The sequence below is a fragment of the Rhinolophus hipposideros genome, assembly GCF_964194185.1.
Source record: "Rhinolophus hipposideros genome assembly, chromosome: 3".
Classification (NCBI taxonomy): domain Eukaryota; kingdom Metazoa; phylum Chordata; class Mammalia; order Chiroptera; family Rhinolophidae; genus Rhinolophus; species Rhinolophus hipposideros.
In genome coordinates, this window is record NC_138049.1 from 104,280,047 (window position 1) to 104,299,781 (window position 19,735).

At 44.9% G+C, this 19,735-nt stretch overlaps 1 protein-coding gene across 3 annotated transcripts; it reads left to right on the forward strand.

Moving 5' to 3' along the window:
• The first annotated feature begins 11,601 nt into the window (after positions 1–11,601).
• On the forward strand, positions 11,602–19,080 carry LOC308495359 (small ribosomal subunit protein eS10). 3 transcript variants are annotated; one of them, XM_081043407.1, is made up of 6 exons: positions 11,602–11,709; positions 12,436–12,585; positions 12,810–12,981; positions 14,968–15,045; positions 17,345–17,400; positions 18,181–19,080. In XM_081043407.1, the coding sequence occupies exons 2-6, from the start codon at positions 12,436–12,438 to the stop codon at positions 18,220–18,222; spliced, it is 498 nt and encodes a 165-aa protein (XP_080899533.1). In that variant the 5' UTR covers positions 11,602–11,709; the 3' UTR covers positions 18,223–19,080. The 3 variants fall into 3 exon arrangements, with proteins under 3 accessions (XP_080899533.1, XP_080899534.1, XP_080899535.1); XM_081043408.1 differs by having other exon boundaries at positions 11,703–11,808; XM_081043409.1 differs by lacking the exon at positions 11,602–11,709 and adding an exon at positions 11,787–12,020.
• The last annotated feature ends 655 nt before the right edge of the window (positions 19,081–19,735 follow it).

A 19,735-nucleotide genomic window follows, 5' to 3' on the forward strand; every position in this document is an offset into this window, starting at 1 on the left:
AATAAACAAAAAATCTGGGGTAGCAATGCTAATATCAGACAAAATAGACTTTAAAATAAAACCTATAATAAGAGACAAAGAAGGAAATTACATAATGATAAAGGAATCGATCCAACAAGGATATAACCCTTGTAAACATTTATACATGCAACATAGGTATATTTAGGTAAATATACAAAGCAAATATTGACCAACATAAAGGCAGAGATCGACAGTAATACAATCATAATAGGGGACTTTAACACCCCATTGACACCAATGGACAGATCTTTCAGACAGAAAATCAACAAGGAAACAGTGGCCTTAAATTACATACTAGGCCAGATGGATTTAATTTATATTTTTAGAGCATTTCACCCCAAAGCAACAGAATATACATTCTTTTCAAATGTACATGGAACATTTTCTAAGATAGACCATATGTCTCAATAAATGTCAGAAGACTGAAATAAAAAATATCAAGCGTTTTCTCTGACCGCAATGGCATGAAACTAGAAATCAGTTACAAGGAAAACACTGAAAAACACACAAACGCATGGAGGTTAAATAACATGCTACTAAACGATGAATGGGTCAACAACAAGATCAAAGAAGAAATCAAAAGCTACTTTGAGACAAATGAAAATGGAAACACAATGACCCCAAATCTATGGGACACAGCAAAAGCAGTCCTAAAAAGGGACATTCATAGCACTACAGATCTATCTCAAGAAACAACACCAAAACAAATTCAAATAAACAATCTAATCCTACACTTAAAGGAACTAGGAAAAGAAGAGCAAATGAAGCCTAACATGAGTAGAAGGAAGGAAATAATAAAGATCAGAGCAGAAATCAATGAAATAGAGTCTAAAAAATCAATATGAAAGATCAGTTAAACCAAGAGCTGATTCTTTGAAAAGGTAAACACAATTATAAACCATTAACCAGACTCATCAGGAGAAAAAGAGAGAAGACCCAAATAAGTAAAATCAGAAATGAAAGAGGAGAAGTGACAACTGACACCAAATCCAAAGGATAACAAGAAAATATTATGAACAATTATATGCCAACAAATTGGACAACTGGAAGAAATGGATAAATTCCTAGAAACATGCAGTCTTCCAAAACTGTATCAAGAACAAACAAAAAATCTGAACTAACTAAATACTACTAATGAAATCTAATCAGTAATCAAAAACTTCCAATAAACAAAAGTCCTGGACCAAATGGCTTCACAGGTGAATTTTACCAAATATTCAAAGAAGAATTTAAAAATTCAAAAGGAGGGAAATCTCCCAATCTCATTTTACAAGGCCACCACTACCCTGATTCCAAAACCAGATAAACATATTACAAAAAAAAGAAAAAAGAAAATTATAGGTTGGTATCCCTGATGAACATAGATGTAAAAATCCTCAACAAAATATTAGCAAATTGAATTCAGCAATACATTAAAAAGATCATACGCCATGATAAGTGTGATTTACTTCTGGGTTGCAATATTGGTTCAATATCTACAAATCAGTTAATGTGCTAAACCACATAAACAAAATGAAAAATTAAAATCATATGATCATATCAATAGATGCAGAAAAAACATTTGACAAAATCCAGCATCCATTTATGATAAAAACTCTCAGCAAAGTGAGAACAGAAGGAACATATGTCAACATAATAAAGGCCATATACACAAACCCACAGCTAACTTCATACTCAATAGGGAAAAGCTAAAAGTCATTCTCCTTAAGATTGGGAGCAAGACAAGGATGCCTACTTTCACCACTTTTATTCAACATAGTATTGGAAGTCCTAGCCACAGCAATCAGACAAGATAAAGAAATAAAAGGCATCCAAATCAGAAAGTAAGAAGTAAAACTATCATTATTTGCAGATGACATGATACTGTATACAGAGAACTCTAAAGATTCCACCAAAACACTATTAAAACTGGTAAATGAATTCAGTAAAGTATCAGGATACAAAATTCATACTGAGAAATCTATTGAATTTTTCTACACCAATAATGAACTGTCAGAAAGAGAAATTAAGAAAACAATCCCGTTTATGATTGCATTAAAAAAATACCTTGGAATAAATTTAACCAAGAAGGTAAAAGATCTGTACTCAGAAAATTGTAAGACACTGAAGAAAGAAATTGAAGAGATACAAATAAATAGAAGCATATGCTGTGCTCATGAATAGGAAGAATTAACACCGTTAAAACATCCATATTACCCAAAGCAATCTATAGATTCAATGCAATCTCTATCAAAATACCAATGACATTTTTCACAGAACTAGAACAAATAATCTTAAAATTTATGTGGAACCACAAAAGACCTCAAATAGCCAAAGCAATCTTGAGAAAGAACAAAATTGGGGGTATCACACTACCTGATATCAAACTGTACCATAAAACTATAATAATCAAAACAGCATGGTACTGGCATAAAAACAGACAAATAGATCAATGGAAAAGAATAGAGAGCCTGAATATAAACCCACACCTATATGGTCATTTAATCTATGACAGAGGAGGTAAGAATATACAGTGGGATAAAAGCAATTTGTTCAATAAATGGTGCTGGGAAAACTGGACAGATACTTGCAAACAATGAAACTGCGCAATCTTCTCACACCATATACAAGAATGAACTCAAAATGGATTAAATACTTAAATGTAAGACCCCAAACCATAAAACTCCTGGAAGAAAACATAGGCAGTAAATTTTTTGACATTGCTCTTAGTAATAGTTTTTTGGCTATGTCTCCTCAGGCAAGGGAAACAAAAGAGAAAATACACAAGTGGGAATACATCAAACTAAAATGTTTTTGCACATCAAAGGAAACCATCAACAAAATAAAAAGACAGCCTACTGAATGGAAGAAGATATTTGCCAATGACATATCCAATAAGGGGTTAATATCCAAAATATATAAAGAATTCAGGGGCCGGCTGGTGGCTCAGGTGGTTAGAGCTCCATGCTCCTAACTCCGAAGGCTGCCGGTTTAATTCCCACATGGGCCAGTGGGCTCTCAACCACAAAGTTGCCAGTTCAATTCCTCGAGTCCCGCAAGGGATGGTGGGCTGTGCCCCCTGCAACTAGAGACGGCAACTGGACCTGGAGCTGAGCTGCGCCCTCCACAACTAAGACTGAAAGGACAACAACTTGAGGCTGAACGGCACTCTATACAGCTAAGATTGAAAGGACAACAACTTGACTTGGGAAAAAAAAAAAGAATTCAGACAACGTAACACCAAAAAAAAAATAAAAAAGGCAATCTGGTTTAAAAATGAGCAGAGGACCTAGTATACATTTCTCCAAAGAAGACATACAGCTGGCCAATAGACATATGACAAGATGCTCCATGTCACTAGTCATCAGAGAAATGCAAATAAAACCTGCAATGAGATACCACCTCACTCCTGTCAGAATGGCCATCATCAATAAATCAATAAGCAAGTGTTGACGAGGCTGTGGAGAAAAGGGAACCCTCGGGCACTGTTGCTGGGATTGAAAATTGGTGCATCCACTATGGAAAATAGTATGGAGGTTTCTCAAAAAATTAAAAATAGAACTACTATATGACTGAGCATTTTGGGTATTTATTAGAAAAAACATTCAAAACACTAATTCAAAAAGATATATGCATCCCTATGTTCACTGAAATATTATTTGCAATAGCCAAGATATGGAAGCAATCCAAGTGTCCATCGATAGAAAACTGGATAAAGATATGATATGTATATATCACATACTTAGCATAACTCCCTCTAGGTCCGTCCACGTCGTCCCAAATAGTAAGATTTCATTCTTTTGTGCAGAATGAAATCTTACCATTTGGGACAACATGGATAAGTCTAAAGGGAGTTATGCTGAGTGGAATCAGTCAGACAGAGAAAGACACATGCCATACGATTTCACTTATATGTGGAATGTAAAAACAAAATGAACAAACAAACAAAACAGAAACAAACTCATAGATACAGAAAACAAGCTGATAGTTTCCAGATGGGAGGGGCGTTGGGGGGCTGGGTGCAAAAAGTGAGGGGATTAAGAAGTACAAATTGGCAGTTACAAAATAGTCATGATGATGTAAAGTACAGAATAGGGAATATAGTCAATATTGTAATAACTACGTATGGTGCCAGGTGGGTACTAGATTCCATAAGGTGGGCATCACTTCATGAGCAATATAAATGTCTAATCACTATGCTGCACAGTTGAAACTAATATAACATTGAATGTTAACTATAATTGAAAACCTAAAATTATTTTTTTCAGTATCACATGTATCTATTTTTTAATAAAAGTTTATTGGGGTGACAATTGTTAGTAAAGTTACCTAGATTTCAGGTGTACAATTCTGTATTACATCGTCTATAAATCCCATTGTGTGTTCACCACCCAGAGTCAGTTCTCCTTCCATCACCATATATTTGATCCCCCTTACCTTCATCTCCCTCCCCCCACCCCCTAACCCTCTGGTAACCACTAAACTATTCTGTGTCTATGACTCATTTGTTTGTCTTGTTCTTTTCTTGTTTTCAGTTTTATATCCCACATATCAGTGAAATCATATGGTTCTCTGCTTTTTCTGTCTGACTTATTTCACTTATTTCGCATAATAATCTCAAGATCCATCCATGTTGTCACAAATGTTCCTATATCATCTTTTCTTATGGCAGAATAGTATTCCATTGTGTATATGTACCACATCTTCTTTATCCAATCATCTATTGAAGGACACTTTGGTTGTTTCCATGTCTTGGCCACTGTAAATAAAGCTGCAATGAACATCGGAGTACATATATCTTTATGGATAAATGTTTTCAGATTTTTGGGGGTAGATACCCAGGAGAGGGATTGCTGGGTCATATGGTAATTCTATTCTTAATTTTTTAAAAAAAATTTATGGGGGAATATTGGGGAACAGTATGTTTCTCCAGGGCCCATCAGCTCAAAGTCGTTGTCCTTCAATCTAGCTGTGGAGGGCGCAGCTCAGTTCCAAGTCCAGTTGCTGTTTTCAATCTTAGTTGCAGAGAGCGTAGCCCACCATCCCAGGGAATTGAACCGGCAACCTTGTTGTTCAGAGCTCATGCTCTAACCAACTGAGCCATCCAGCCGCCCCTGTTATTTTTTTGAGGAACCTCCACTCTGCCTTCCATAGCAGCTGCACCAATCTGCATTCCCACAATTATTTTTTTTTTAAAGGAAAAGAAACCAAGATGTATGAATGGCACATGAAAAGATACTTAACATTATTGGTCACTAGGGAAATGCAATGAAAACTTTAATTAGATACCACTACATACCTATTAAAATGGGTTAAAAAATGATTTATACAAAGCTCTGACAATTGTAAATGCTGGCAAGGATGCAGAGTAACTGGAACTCTCATGTGTGGCTGATGGGAATGTAAAACGGTAGAGCCATTTTGGAGAACAGTTTGACAGTTTCATACCAGTTGTAACACACACCTGCTTTACAACCTAGCAATTCAAATCCTGGGTATTTACCCAAGAAAATGACAGCATGCATCCACACAAAAACCTGTACACCAATGTTCATCTGAGCTTTCTTTGTGATAGCCCCAAACTGGGCACTGTTGGAGGAAGCCAGGGGCTGTACTTGGGATGGGTGGGGGAGGGCGCGTAGCAAATTCTTGACACAGATGGTGGTTACAAGGGCATTTGCCTTATAAAAATTCACTAAGCTATGCCTTTATTTTCTGTGGTTTCCTGTATCTGATTTTGTTTTATAGTGAAATGGAAAAAAGAAGTTTAAACAATTCAAAGTAATACTAACAGCTAACATTTCTTGATCACTTGCCACGTGCAAGGCACTGCTCCAGACACATCGCTTGTATGACCTCTTTCAATCCTCCCCACAACTCCGTGAAGTTGGTACTCTTGTTATTTCCAGTGAAGAGATGGGGAAACAGAGGCACAGAAAGGCTCAGAGATTGGCGCCAGGCCCCCAGCTACAGAGTGGCGGAGCTGAGTTTTGCAGCAGGCCGTGCTCCTGAGTCTACGCGCTCCACTGCAGAAGTGAAGAGGGGCTCCGAGAGGCATGGGAGGGGAAGCTCTCCAAGGGCAGTGTGGCTGCCTTGCTTGTCCTGGTGGCCTGTGCGGAGGAAGGAGGTTCAGGAGGGAGAGGATACCGATCGTAGTAGTTTCAAAACCAAAATACACCATAAGCTTCATTCATTTTGTTAAGACATTTTTCCTGAGTCCCTCCTGTGTGCCAGGTACTGTCCCAGGCTACGGGGCCCCAGCTGTGAGCACCAGGAGCAGAAATCCTTGCTCTTGTGGATCTGGCATTCCAAAGCTTCCCATGCCTCAGTTTTTCCTGCTGTAAAATGGATACTTGAAGATGTAGTTAGGCAGATAAGAAAACAAGGGAGTATGCGAAATGCTCAGAGGTTTCTAGGTGACAGTGGATGAACCACACCTTAACACCAACATGCACCATCTCTACAGCATCGTAAACAGATACAACGCAAGGCAGTGGGTCCCACAGGCTCTGATCATATGGCAGTCCCTGACCTGTCTTCTGTTTCTGCCTCAACACTGGTCATTATCAAATAATTCAGGAATCATGGCAGCTCCAGGCAGGTGAGGTAAGAGCAGTTGTCCCAAACAATGACAGGCAGAGGTGGCAGTCGCTGAAGGAGAGGGTGTGCATGGCGTGGTTTGCCTACGTGGAGGGATGGTCAGGCTCGATTTAGAAGAGAAAAACACCTTCAGCCTCATGGCACCAGATGTGGGTGACTGTGTGTGTGTGTGTGAGTGTGTGTGTGTGAGTGTGTGTGTGTGTCCAAGAATGTATCAGCAGCCATCTACCTACTTATCACAAATTCACATATGCCATGGGAACTAAAAATGAAAATTCACAGATGGTTCTTTTGAGGAGGTTTCTTCCGGGGTGGGAGGAGGTAACACGCTACAGGATTAGGAAGCTATTCTAGATGTGGCGAAGGGAGATGTGGGGAGATGTGAGGCCTGCGTGGCTGTTGAGGAATGTCTGGTTTACTGTTGTTACAGCCAGTGCATCACCCCACCTGGCCCATGAAAGCGTCCCTCCGCCCTGTTCCCAGAGCCTCAGAAATAGAGGCTTGCTCCCCAGGTCTCCCTCCATTCCTGCTGTGACAGATTTTATGAAAGGTTCTGGAACCTGAAACGGAAAGGAACTGTGACTAGAAAATCTTTACAAGCCATACTTTATTCATTTCCAACCGGGAACAGGGGGCCTCCCAGGGGTCCCTGGGGACCTGGGCCTTGACTTCCATCTTTAGCAGTGGCCCTCAGGAGTTTATAGATTGCTCAAAGTCAGTTGTGTTAAAAAAAACAAAATTCAACTGAGTAAATTTGGGGATCTGATTGGCTTTATTATGTGGTTCATGAATGGGGCAGCATCCTACCTAGCCACTAGATGGGCGCTCTGAGGGGTTGCACAAAATGGAAAGTTTTTATAGACAGAAAGTGGGTGGGACTAAGAAGTTAAGAGTGGATTATTTCAGGCAAGGACACCTTCTTTTATGGGAATACAGAGGGTCTGAGGAGGCAGATTACTTCACTAGTGCGGATCAGGAAATTCCAAACTGATTGGTTTAAAATTCTACACCTGGGAGAGGCTGGCACTGCATTTACGTAGGTTGCATATTAAATCTAGGTTTGGTATCATGTGCTTTCAGCACAAGTGACACCATATTGGGACATATTCTTTTTTTTTTTTCTAAAGATTTTATTGGGGAAGGGGAACAGGACTTCATTGGGGAACAGTGTGTACTTCCAGGACTTTTTCCAAGTCAAGTTGTTATCTTTTCAGTCTTAGTTGCAGGGGGCACAGCCCACCATCCCTTGCAGGAGTCAAACCGGCAACCTTGTGGTTGAGAGGATGCGCTCCAAACAACTGAGCCATCCAGGAGCTCAATGGCAGCTCAGCTCAAGGTGCTGTGTTCAATCTTAGTTGCAGGAGGCAGAGCCCACCATCCCTTGTGGGAGTCGAGGAGTCAAACCAGCAACCTTGTGGTTGAGAGCCCACTGGCCCATGTGGGAATCGAACCGGCAGCCTTCGGTGTTAGGAGCAAGGAGCTCTAACCGCCTGAGCCACCGGGCCGGCCAGTTTACTCTTTATCAGTAGTTCTCAACGATGGTTGCCTTAGAAACTACTGCTGCCCAATGCTCATGTCCACCAGAAGATGCTTTTAGTAGCTTTATTTATAATGGCCAAACACTGCAAACAACTTTGATGTCCATCAATTGATAAATGAATAAACAAATTGTGGTATATCTGCACAACAGAATGCCACTCAGCAACAAAAACTAAGAAACGACTGATGCCTATGGCATGGATTCTCACAGACCTAAAGATGGAGACAGGTGGGTAACCAGACACAAATGAATACATACTGTGGTGACATCATATACCTGTATTTCACGTACGATACAGGGTGGGAATGGTAAAAACAGGGTTGGTCTTTATCAAGGTAATCTCTTTAAAACACGCATCTGATCCTGTCACTGCTACTTGAACCCTTTTTGTGGCTTTTCATTGCACTTTGAATAAAATCTTAACTGCTTCCTGAGGCACTCTGCTTGCCCGAGTCGCCTTGTTAACCATGTCCCAGCCTAGCTGGCTGCCTTGCTTTTCTGCTCCTCTGCAGCAGGGACTTTCATAGGAATTGTTCCCTCGGTCTGTTCTCAGCCCAAGTATGGCTCCTCTGTAGGTTTCAGCTGAAATGTCACCGCCTCACTCCCCGCTTCTCTCTGTTACCACACCCTGATCATTTTCTTCATAGCTCCGGCACATAATAGAGGTATTTGTTGCTTGGCATAGGATCCAGGCACTTTCCTGCCCCCACTCGTGCCCCACCGCCTGGCCCAGTGCCAGGTGCTCAGTGCCTAACAGCTGAACAGAATTCAGCAAACTCAGGGATGCACTGTCATCTGAGAAGTCTTTTGTAGTGTCAGAGGGTATAATTATTCATCCTCTTCCCTTACTCAATAACCTCTAATCTCCTCTGCTCTCCATGAGGTTGCTGTTTATTCCTGAAACATTTATTAAGTGTACCTGACATGTGTGAGACGTTGTGCTAACTGCTGGAGAGGACACAAGAGAGGAGAAAGGATGGTCCCTGCCTATAAGACAGCTCCATCCAGGTGTGGAGATACAGGACTACGAAGCTAGGTGAGCTGGGAAGTGCTGTGGGGTCCCTCCTCATCCTCTTCTCACTCCACACCCTCTGTGCGTGATCTCAGATCCTCACATGGTCTCAGAGGATTCCCTTACCGAATCTAATCCAGCTCTCTCCACAGGACAAATTCTGAGCTCTTTATCTAAAATTACCCTGGGTATTTTCACCAGTGTCTCATAGGCACAAATGCAACACAATCTAAAACTGAATTCATCTCTCATAAACAATTTAGGGGTATTTCAGATAATTAGATAATTTCCTCAATAATAGCTTATTGAGGAAATGATGTTGAGATACCAACTAACCCTTTGGAGGAAAAATTTTTACATCAAAATATTCCGGGAGGATAAAAGATTTCAACATAAAAAAATTATATCACATAAAGACTTTGAGTATTTTTTTTTAAAACTTTTTATTTAAGTGTGTTTTTCCAGGACCCATCAGCTCCAAATCAAGTAGTTGTTTCAGTCTAGTTGTGGAGGGCGCAGCTCACATTGGCCCATACAGGGATCGAACCGGTAACCCTGGTGTTACGAGCATGGCGCTCTAACCAACTGAGCTAACTGGCCTCCCCGACTTTGAGTATTTTTTATAAGTGAACTGGAGAGTCATTGGAGAGTTTAAGCCAGGGAGTGACATAGTGTGATGTGGTAGCAGAATCACTGTAGCTACTGAAATGGGAGAGACCTAGGAGGTTACATGCCGCAGACTGCATTCCAGTGTTGCTGCTGGGAAGTGAGCAGTCACACTTGTCTTTTCCTGCTGGCTGCTTTTAAGATCTTCTCTTTGTCTTTGATGTCTGCAACTTCATTATGATATGTTTAGGCATGGACCTGTTTTCATTTTTCCAATGTGGGGTTTGATGAGCACAATGAATCCGAAGTGTGTTGTCTTCCAATAATTCTGGAAAATATTCTGACAGTGTCTCTTTCCTACATTTTCTATTATTTCCTTATGAGACTTCACCTAGACATATATTAGACTTTCTCACTCTGTTCTTCATACTTATCTTTCAAACATTCCCTGTCTTTTAATCTCTGGACTGCATTGTGAATATTTTTTTTAAACATTCTATCTTCCATTTTACTGATTTTTCTCTTTCAGTGTGTCAAATCTATTGTTTATTCTTTTTTAAATTAAGTTTTACATTTCAATAATTTTAGTTTTCACTTCTAGAAGTTTTATTGTATTTTTTTCAAATCACCTTGACCAGTCCTTGGATTATGTTGTTCATTGCCCATGTGTTCAAGCTCCTTTTTTAAAAATTTCTGTAAACATATTACAAATACTTATTTTTTAATTTGTACATAACATAAAATTCAGTATGTTAACCATTTTTAAGTGTACAGTTCAGTAGTGTTAAGTAATTCACATTGCTGTGCAACTAATTTCCAGAACACTTTCCATCTTGCAAAACTGCTGAATGCTTATTTTTAAACAATGAAACCACAAAAATACTTGAAGAAACGATAGGTGAATATTTACATAATCTTGAGGTGTGGAGTGACTTTTTAAGCATTGTACCGAAGTCTGAAACCATAAAGATCTGGATATAAAGAAATGTGAAACTTCTTCAGAATACCATGAGAATCAAAACAAAGGAAAAAGGAGGAAATTCTCTAAAAATATATGACAAAGGGTTAATAGCTTTAATATGTAAAGAGTGATTTCAAATCAATAGAAAATATCTCAGTAAGAAAAAAAGGAAATGTAAATGAACAATTTATAGAAGGAACACAAACGCCTAAAAAGAAAAAAAAAGAAAAAAATGTTTAACCACGGAAGTACCAAGAAAAGCAAATTAGAAGACATTAGTGTGTACCTTGTTACTTAACAATTACACTTCCAGGAATTTATCCTAAGTAAAAGATTGGGCGAGGGTGCAGATATGTGTGGCACTGGTACAGTAGTGAAGTTGACATATATCCATCATAGTGTTACAATTGTAGGTATTGACACGAGATTCGTGACGTATTGATTGGTAAGCGGAAAAAGGTTACCAAACATAAATGACGTACATGCAAAACGTCCCATTTTTGTTTTTTTAAAACATGCATGTATGGATGGATGGATGTACGTGTGAATTTGGAAGAACATATACCAACATGTTAATAGTGATTATCTTTGGTTGGTAGGATTGTTTTTAGTCTTTAATTATTGTTATTACCCTCTGTGTTCTGTTTTCCCGCTCAAAGAGCCTGTATTACTTGCATAACAATACGTTCAATTATCGGTGGGAAATTAAAAAGTAGCGTGTTTCTGCAGGGCTTGCCCAAGCGTACAAGTGGCCGTTTACTGACAAAGCACTAAAGCCCAGCAGCTCGGGGCCGCGCTGTCCCGCGCGCGGGGCCCACGACGCGGTCCGGGCCCCCGGCCGTCGCGAGCCGCCTGCCCCCGGCACCGCCGCGGCCACCCCGGCGCCGCGCGGGTCCTGACGGGGGGCGGGGCGCGCCAGGCCGGAACCGACGCCGCGCCGCGCATGCTCCTTCCTTTCCAGCTCCGGACCTGGACGCAGGAGTCGTAACGGTGAGTTCTTCCGTGAAGTATGGGTTTCATCGGCCCCCATCCTGGCCCTCGCGCCGCCGTCGCCGCCGCGTGTACCCGGGGTCGGGGCGGGAGGCCCAGGTATGGCTGCCCGCACGCCCATTTGTGGGCAGCGAGAGGGCCCGGGGGCGCGCTTTGGGGGTTCGTGGGGCGCTGTGGGCGCAGATTGACGTCCTGATGGCGGAGAGCGGAGAAGGGGAAGACGAAGCGCTTGCGTGGCGGGGACTCCCCGGGCAAGGCAAGGGGGCTGCACCGCGTTTCCGGCGGGGAGGAAGCCCCGCTCCCGCGGCCGGGTGAGGAAGCCGGGGTAGGAGCCGGGCGGAGGCCCGCGCGCCGTGGCGGCGCGTGGTGAGGCGAGTCCGGGCGCCCCGAGCGCCGCCCACAGCTGCCCGCCCGCGCCTGCAGGTCCCCGGGCGCTCCGGGAGCCCCGCCGTGGCTGTGCTCGCGCGGCGGCCGGTTCGCACTGAGTGCGCCCGCCCTCCCGCGGTGCTGCGCCGCCTCGGCGTCTGGGTGTCGAGCGCTGCGGCGGGGCCGGCGCTGGCGGCGGTCGGTCCGCGGCGTGTGCATTCCCCTTTCCCGCACGTGTGCTGCGTGGGTTCTGTGCCTGAGTTCTCACCCCGTCGGACGGCGGTGCGCGGCGTTGGGAGGTCGCGACCCCGGTGCCGGACGCCCAGCGCGTTGCTGACCGCTGCGCTCGGCCTCCCGCAGATGCTGATGCCCAAGAAGAACCGGATTGCCATTTACGAGCTCCTGTTTAAGGAGGGGGTGATGGTGGCCAAGAAGGACGTTCACATGCCCAAACACCCCGAGCTGGCGGACAAGAACGTGCCCAACCTTCACGTCATGAAAGCCATGCAGGTAGGCGGGGGCTGCCGGGTGGGGTGCCCGCGGGGGGCTGTCCACGAATGCGCAGGACCAGTGCCAGGGACGGGTCAAGCACAGGCAGAGCTGCCCGCCGCCTGGAGGGGCCGTGGGGAGACACACCCCGGGGGCTCGTCTGCTAGCAGCTTGGCTTCCCCCTGCACGGAGGCTCTAGCCTCGAGCCCCTGCGTGCGTCTTAGCACCAGGTTTCTGTCTTCCAGTCGCTCAAGTCACGAGGCTACGTGAAGGAACAGTTCGCCTGGAGACATTTCTACTGGTACCTGACCAACGAGGGTATCCAGTATCTCCGCGATTACCTCCACCTGCCCCCCGAGATCGTGCCCGCCACTTTGCGCCGCAGCCGGCCGGAGACGGGCAGGCCGAGGCCCAAAGGTACGTGCTCAAGTAAAGGCCTGCGGGGCCTGCTCTGCTCTGCGGCTGCGCTTCTGGAGGGGGGCTGGTATGTGCCAAACGGTGGGGTTTGCGTTTGTGTGGGGGACGGAAGTGGTCTTACAGTAAGTACACCATTGGCGGCAGCTCTACAGGGACGCTGGTGTGTGGGACCTTGGGCCAAGTCCTGGAACCTTTGTCCCTTGACGTGGGACTTGTAATGGAACTGGACTCAGGTGTTCAGGCCATCCTGGGAGACGGTGGCATTAAACACGCATTTGTGGCCAGATGCGTGCGGTAGAGCACTGAGTGACGTTCCAGGAGAGAGCGTATGCTTGTCCCCAAGGAGTCCAGAGCGAAGCTGTTTACCATATGTAAAGGAAATGAAGTGTTACAGGGTTTTTTGGCAGTGGGAGCAACAATGCAGTCTTACATGGTTAAGACTTTAAATACAAGAGATACATATTTAATCTACATACTTAATCGTGGTGTGAAAGGATGTGCTTCTGTGGGGGGTGGGGAATTATCACTGCTGGTTTGCAGTTGCCTTTTTGGCAAGGTCATGGTTTCCTTTTCCTTAGGTCTGAAAAAACTTGTCATAGGAAACTTCATAGGAGGAGCGGCTTGTGCGCTGGGGTGATGAGATGAGATGCAGAGATTTCTGTGCATGATCATCAGACTGTCCGGGTTCCCCTGGAGAGAGACCTCATGGAGCTCAGGGATTTTTTTTTATTGGGGAAGCGGAACAGGACTTTATTGGGGAACGGTGTGTACTTCCAGACCTTTTTTCCAAGTCAAGTTGTTGTCCTTTCGATCTTAGTTGTGGAGGGCGCAGCTCAGCTCCAGGTCCAGTTGCCGTTGCTAGTTGCAGGGGGCACAGCCCACCACCTTCCCTTGTGGGAGCCGAACCGGCAACCTTGTGGTTGACAGCCTGCGCTCCAACCAACTGAGCCATCCCGGAGGCAGCTCAGCTCAAGGTGCCGTGTTCAATCTTAGTTGCAGGGGGCGGAGCCCACCATCCGTTATGGGACTCAAGGAATTGAACTGGCAACCTGTGGTTGAGAGCCCACTGGCCCATGTGGGAATCGAACCGGCAGCCTTCGGAGTTAGGAGCATGGAGCTCTAACCGCCTAAGCCACCGGGTCGGCCCAGGATCTATTTTTTATGAAAGCTCCCTAGGGGGTTCTGGTGGTAGGCTGATGTGTCTTTAGAGCAAAGGTTCTCCACTGAGTCTTGGAATCACTCAGCAGGGCAAGCTATTGTCTGTCTGTGCCCCCGCAGAGTCTGATTTACTTGGCCTGCGTGGGACCTGGCATTTAACCACTCACTTAGGTTCAGTCTTATTCTTTCTACTTAAAAGAAAATAATAGTTCACAGTGTAACTGTCTGGATTCTAGGTATATTCCAAGGTAACTAGGTAGAGAGAATACTCATTTAAACTTCCAGTGTTTTTGAAGTACCTTTTAAAATCTCTTAATATGTGTCCCACAGCCTGAGGAAGGTATGCAGAGAAGCCAGGGAGGAAGTGGATTCTTGGTGGTCTTTATATTTATATATTTACTGTTGGAGGTGGAGCTTGCAACTTAACGATGCCTCCTTTCCCATTTGCACAGGAAGTTTTTCACTTCAGAGATGGGTCAAGTTCAGAATTTTGGCTATTGAAATGTTTGCAGAAATGCAGGATTTCTTAATTTGCTAAGGAATTGGAAAATGTGCATTTATGTTGAGAAAACACAGTAGAAGCAAGCCATCCTTTTGCAGAGGTTGGCATTTTAATGAAGATGTGAGTTTTCCTAGGAATTGAGGAGCCAAAATGTCAATGATAAGTTTCTAGCTGGCAGTTCCAGGTGTAGGAGTTCCTGTCCCCATTAACCTGTTACAACTAAGTTGTTGTCCAATGAAACTAGGAGAGCAATTCTGGTTTTCTTGGCCTTAAGGGAACAGAGTTTCATGTTGCCCTATGTTCACAGTGTGGTTTACTTTGTGTAGGTCTGGAAGGTGAGCGACCTGCAAGACTCACGCGAGGAGAAGCTGACAGAGACACCTACAGACGGAGCGCTGTGCCTCGTGAGTAACTCTCCTGATCTGTATCGGGTAGTGGGGTAGAACCTGGCTCCGCAGTCAGCCGTGGCGGGGGCTCAGCCCTCGAAGATGCCTAGGTGACCGGGAAAGATCCTTAGTTTCCATCTCCAGATCATCTGCAGCTGGAGTCCTTTGTGCTTCTTGCCTTTGTAGATTAGGAATGCGCTCTCAGCTGGGGACACACAACACTTGAGTTGAAGACCTTTACCTAGAACAAAACTGAAAGCTTCAGGAAAGCAACATACGCTTTTGTTTTGTGGTGTGTTCCCGTGTTGTAAGCTCCTTGACGGAAGGGCGCACTCAAATTACCTTTGTTTCCTTGTTGCAAAACTAGTGTAAAATCCCTTGTTTTTAAATAGCAAATGTTTGCACTGACTCGGAACAACAGATGTTTGTTCATTCATCAAATTTATACTGAGTGCCTGTGCTGTGCCAGGCACTGTTCTAGGAGCGAGGGAGACAGTTGTGCACCTACGGACAAAAGGACCATCCTATTGAACTTGCAATTTAGTGATAGACGGATGAGCAAAAAGAAGCACATGACATGTCCAAAAGGGTGGGTTCTACAGGGAACAAGGAAAGCAGGGGACTTGGGGGCCGTGCGCTTTCAGTGGGGTTTTCAGGGAGAGCTGCAGAAGGGAGAGGGAAGCAGGCACATGAAGGAGGTAAGGGGGAGTCAGCCAGTGGCTGTCTGGGGGCAGAGCACTTCAAGCGAAGGGCCTGTGCGGAAGGCACCTGGCTTGTCTAAAGCACAGAAGACAGCCAGAAAGTCAAAAGATGGTAGATCTCACAGCTCTGTGGGCCTACGATTGGTAGTGTTTTGTAGAGGAGCGATAGGATTCAGTTTGTTTCTAAAGAGTAACTGCTGTAGCAGTCAGTGTGATGTAAAAGCGAGGTATGAAAGGGAATTTTCACTGAGAGTACTGCCACTCTTGCCTCTCGTCATGGTTCCTTTTTGTATGAAATATGAAATACAAGTGACCACTTGACTTGAATACCTTACAGGACAGTAGTAAGAATTAATTCCTCCAGCAAACGTGCTCTCAGTTTAGAGAAAGTGGTTGCTCTTATTAGAAGGCACACCACACTGCCTGGTGGTCTGAAATGGTCCAAAGAGAGACCCCGATTTGAACAGGGTTTACTGAAACCGTCCTCACTGTTGACCCTGCCGACCCAGCCCTGCAGTATGAGCCGTAAAATTTCCTAGTGGCCACACTTAAAGCAAATGGAGATACTTCACATGAATGTTAATTTTTTTTTTTTAAAGATTTTATTGGGGAAGGGGAACAGGACTTTATTGGGGAACAGTGTGTACTTCCAGGCCTTTTTTTCCAAGTCAAGTTGTCCTTTCAATCTTAGTTGTGGAGGGTGCCATTCAGCTTCAAGTTGCTGTCCTTTCAGTCTTAGTTGTGGAGGGCACAGCTCAGCTCCAGGTCCAGTTGCCGTTTTCTAGTTAGTTGCTGTTTTCTAGTTGCAGGGGGCATAGTCCACAATCCCTTGTGGGAGTCGAGGAATTGAACTGGCAACCTTATGGTTGAGAGGAAGCACTCCAACCAACTGAGCCATCTGGGAGCTCAGCGGCAGCTCAACTCAAGGTGCCGTGTTCGAGGAATTGAACTGGCAACCTTGTGGTTGAGAGCCCACTGGCCCATGTGGGAATCGAACCTGCAGCCTTCGGAGTTAGGAGCATGGAGCTCCAACTGCCTGAGCCACCAGGTCGGCCCCGAATGTTAATTTTTTAGCCCGTGTAAACAATGAGATGTTTTGCATTCTTTTGAAATCTGATGTGTATTTTGCACACATCTCAACTTGGACTAGTGGCTGTCATACAGGACAAGGCAGCACTGGAGTTTTCATCGTGATTCCTTCCCATGGTCACAGTAAAGTCGCTCTTTGCTTGTGTGGGTCCTTGTGTCCTTTACCTTTGAGTTCTTCCCTCATTGAGCTCCCTTTGTACGCTAGGTGCTGATCTGAAGCATGTAAGTAATGTGATGGAAGTGAGGGCCCTCTGGGGCTGGATGGGAACAACACATCATCGAGACTTTGGTCGGGGCAGCCTTCCTGGAGGAGGCAATGGTCTGGGCTCTGAGTTTTGAAGGATGACTTCAGGAAGGCTGCCCTTGGAGAGGAGGCAAAGGGGTTCAGAAGGTGTTTCCCACCGTTGGTTGTAATTTACTTGTACTTCGTGGAGTATATTTGCTGACGTGGCTTTTCCCGCGAGATGTGACTTATCTGCAGGTGGTCAAATCATGTGATGCGTCTAAATTGGTGTTTCTCATTCCAGCTGGTGCTGACAAGAAAGCCGAGGCCGGGGCTGGGTCAGCAACGGAATTCCAGTTTGTGAGTATTCCCCTTGCATCGTCCATGAGCATTCACCCTGTGGGTCTGCAAGTTGTAGGAATGTAGTGTAGGGTGATGGGTCCCACCCTTCTTTTTTTCCTCAAACCCGCAAATTCCAAATAAATTTTTACATTAGGACACTGTATGCAAACTTTTGTAAATATGTGAATTACTGAAATGAGTCTCAAATCAATACTACATGAGCACAGTGGTATTTTCTATTTCTTTAATAATGGTCATATCCCCCTTAGTTTCATGAACCAGATTTTAAGGTTGAGAACCTGTCACCGGAGATTGAGTGGGTTCTAGAACCAAGATGGTCTGGTACCAAATCCTCCATCTTCAGATGAGGTGACTTTGGACAGGTGCCCTTCTGGGCCCCCATTTCCTCACATAAAATCGAGGTGATGATTGTAGCTGTCTCTATAATTGTGAGATTAGTTAATCCAGGTCAAGTGTTTGCATGGGGCCTGGCCTATCACTGCTGGGACAACGGCTGTCCTGTGGCAGGCTTCACAGCACAGTGAAAAGGACATGTGTGTGGCAGATAGAAGCTCATGTCCATGCTGGGTGCTTCCATGTGTGAGCACACTTTTGAGTGGTTATCCATATTCCCGTTTTACAAATGAGGAAACAGGCCTAAAAGGTGAGCATGGACCTACAGCCCCTAAGGCGGGGCTAGGATTTATGTCCTGCGCTCTTGAGGGGGCCTCACCAGTGACAATGAGACCTGCTGCCCAGCTAACTGCTAATGCTGATGTCATGTACTTTCTCTTGCAGAGAGGCGGATTTGGTCGCGGACGTGGTCAACCCCCTCAGTAAAGTGGGAGCGGTTATTTGGTGTTGAATGAGCTTGTGACGAAAAAAGAATCTGTGTGCCCATCTTCAGGGATGCTTTAAGAGTCAATGTAAATGGAGCGATACTGGATTGGTTGGGGGGAAGTCCCATGGCAGGGGGACATGATCCACAATCTCAGTAAAGTTGGAGCGATTATTAGTGTTTGAATAAACTTTGGAGAGAAAATGGTCTCAGCAAACGGAGCGATTTTGGTGTTGAATAAATTTGTGAGCAAATAATCTCGTGTGCCCCTGTTTTTGCATAATGAAGCAGCCTAAACAGGAATGGTTTGAAGGTCAGAATGTAAGGGGGGCAAGACTGGATTGGTTTGGGGAGTAGTTTTACCCAGGGTGACACCACTTGTTGCTGCTAGAACTGCAGTGCTTGGCTTTGGCATGGGTGTGCTCTGCCAGCAGACAGCTCCCTGCAGTCATGTCCAGTGTGGTTACCATTCTGGGAAGTGGTTGGAAAGCTGGGCATCTTCACCAGACCAGCCATGCTGGCTCAGCTCTGTGGTGGGAAAATTGCTCTTTTGTTGGTCTTGGAACTGAGATTCTGTGCCTGCTATTTGGGAATACCTGAGAAGTGCTGGAGAGGGAGGATGTAAGAAAAAAACCAGGGAAATAACTTATGACATCCTTCACAGACTGACTTGTGGGTAAGAAACTGCAGGGATGGTTTAGGCCAACAGTTTTCCTAATAGTGATCTTTAAGACTCTGGGTTTACAAAAATCAAAGGAGGAAACAAGAATACAAACACATCTGAAAGGGACGACCCAGTCATCTGAAGACCCCTGGGATTTTTGTCTTTCTATGATCAGAATAAAAAGTTCTTGGAGTTACTGCTGCTATCTCATGGCTCTTTTTTTCCCCCTCCCTTTCCTCTTCCCCCCGACACTACGGTTCTGTTTCTCTGTCTAGGACGGAGACAGGTCCCTGTCCCATGCTGGTATGAGCTTTGCGCTCCCTGAGGCACGAGGACGACAGTCGGTCAGCCGCTCACAGCAGCACATAGCACCCAATGCCGACCTCCGGCTGCTCAGCTCCAGGGAGAGCTGTTGTTCACAATCTTAGCTGTAGAGGGCGCAGCCCACTGGTCCATGTGAGAATCGAACCGGTGACTGGCGTTAGGAGCACGGCGCTCTGATCACCTGAGCCACTGGCTCCTTGCAAAGGGAAAATGCATTGTCCAGTTTTCCTGGAGCCTTGTAAGTGGTGGTGCAGAATATACCTGAGTAAATGGACAAGAGCAGTGTGTTGAGTGTTGGGCCATTTCTGTGGTCCTGCACGACAAAGCCTGTGTACCTGGCACATTGGCTACAAAGGGGATATTGAAGGTGCTTCCAGTGAGCTTGGGCACAAGCCTGCAGACGGGTTTGCAGATCAAACCACAGCTGGATGGTTGCAGGAAATGCGCTTACTAAGTAGGGGTCATCTTTGAGGCAGCAGCTCTGGGCCAGCCAGCAAAATGGATCTTAAGTTGCGCAGGGACTTGGG

Excerpts from the sequence above, each read along its gene's own strand:
- LOC308495359 (XM_081043407.1), top strand. The coding sequence starts at position 12,436 with ATGCTGATGCCCAAGAAGAACCGGATTGCCATTTACGAGCTCCTGTTT. Across the intron at positions 12,982-14,967 it reads GGGCAGGCCGAGGCCCAAAG|GTCTGGAAGGTGAGCGACCT; the intron begins GTACGTGCTCAA and ends TACTTTGTGTAG. Across the intron at positions 15,046-17,344 it reads CAGACGGAGCGCTGTGCCTC|CTGGTGCTGACAAGAAAGCC; the intron begins GTGAGTAACTCT and ends TTCTCATTCCAG.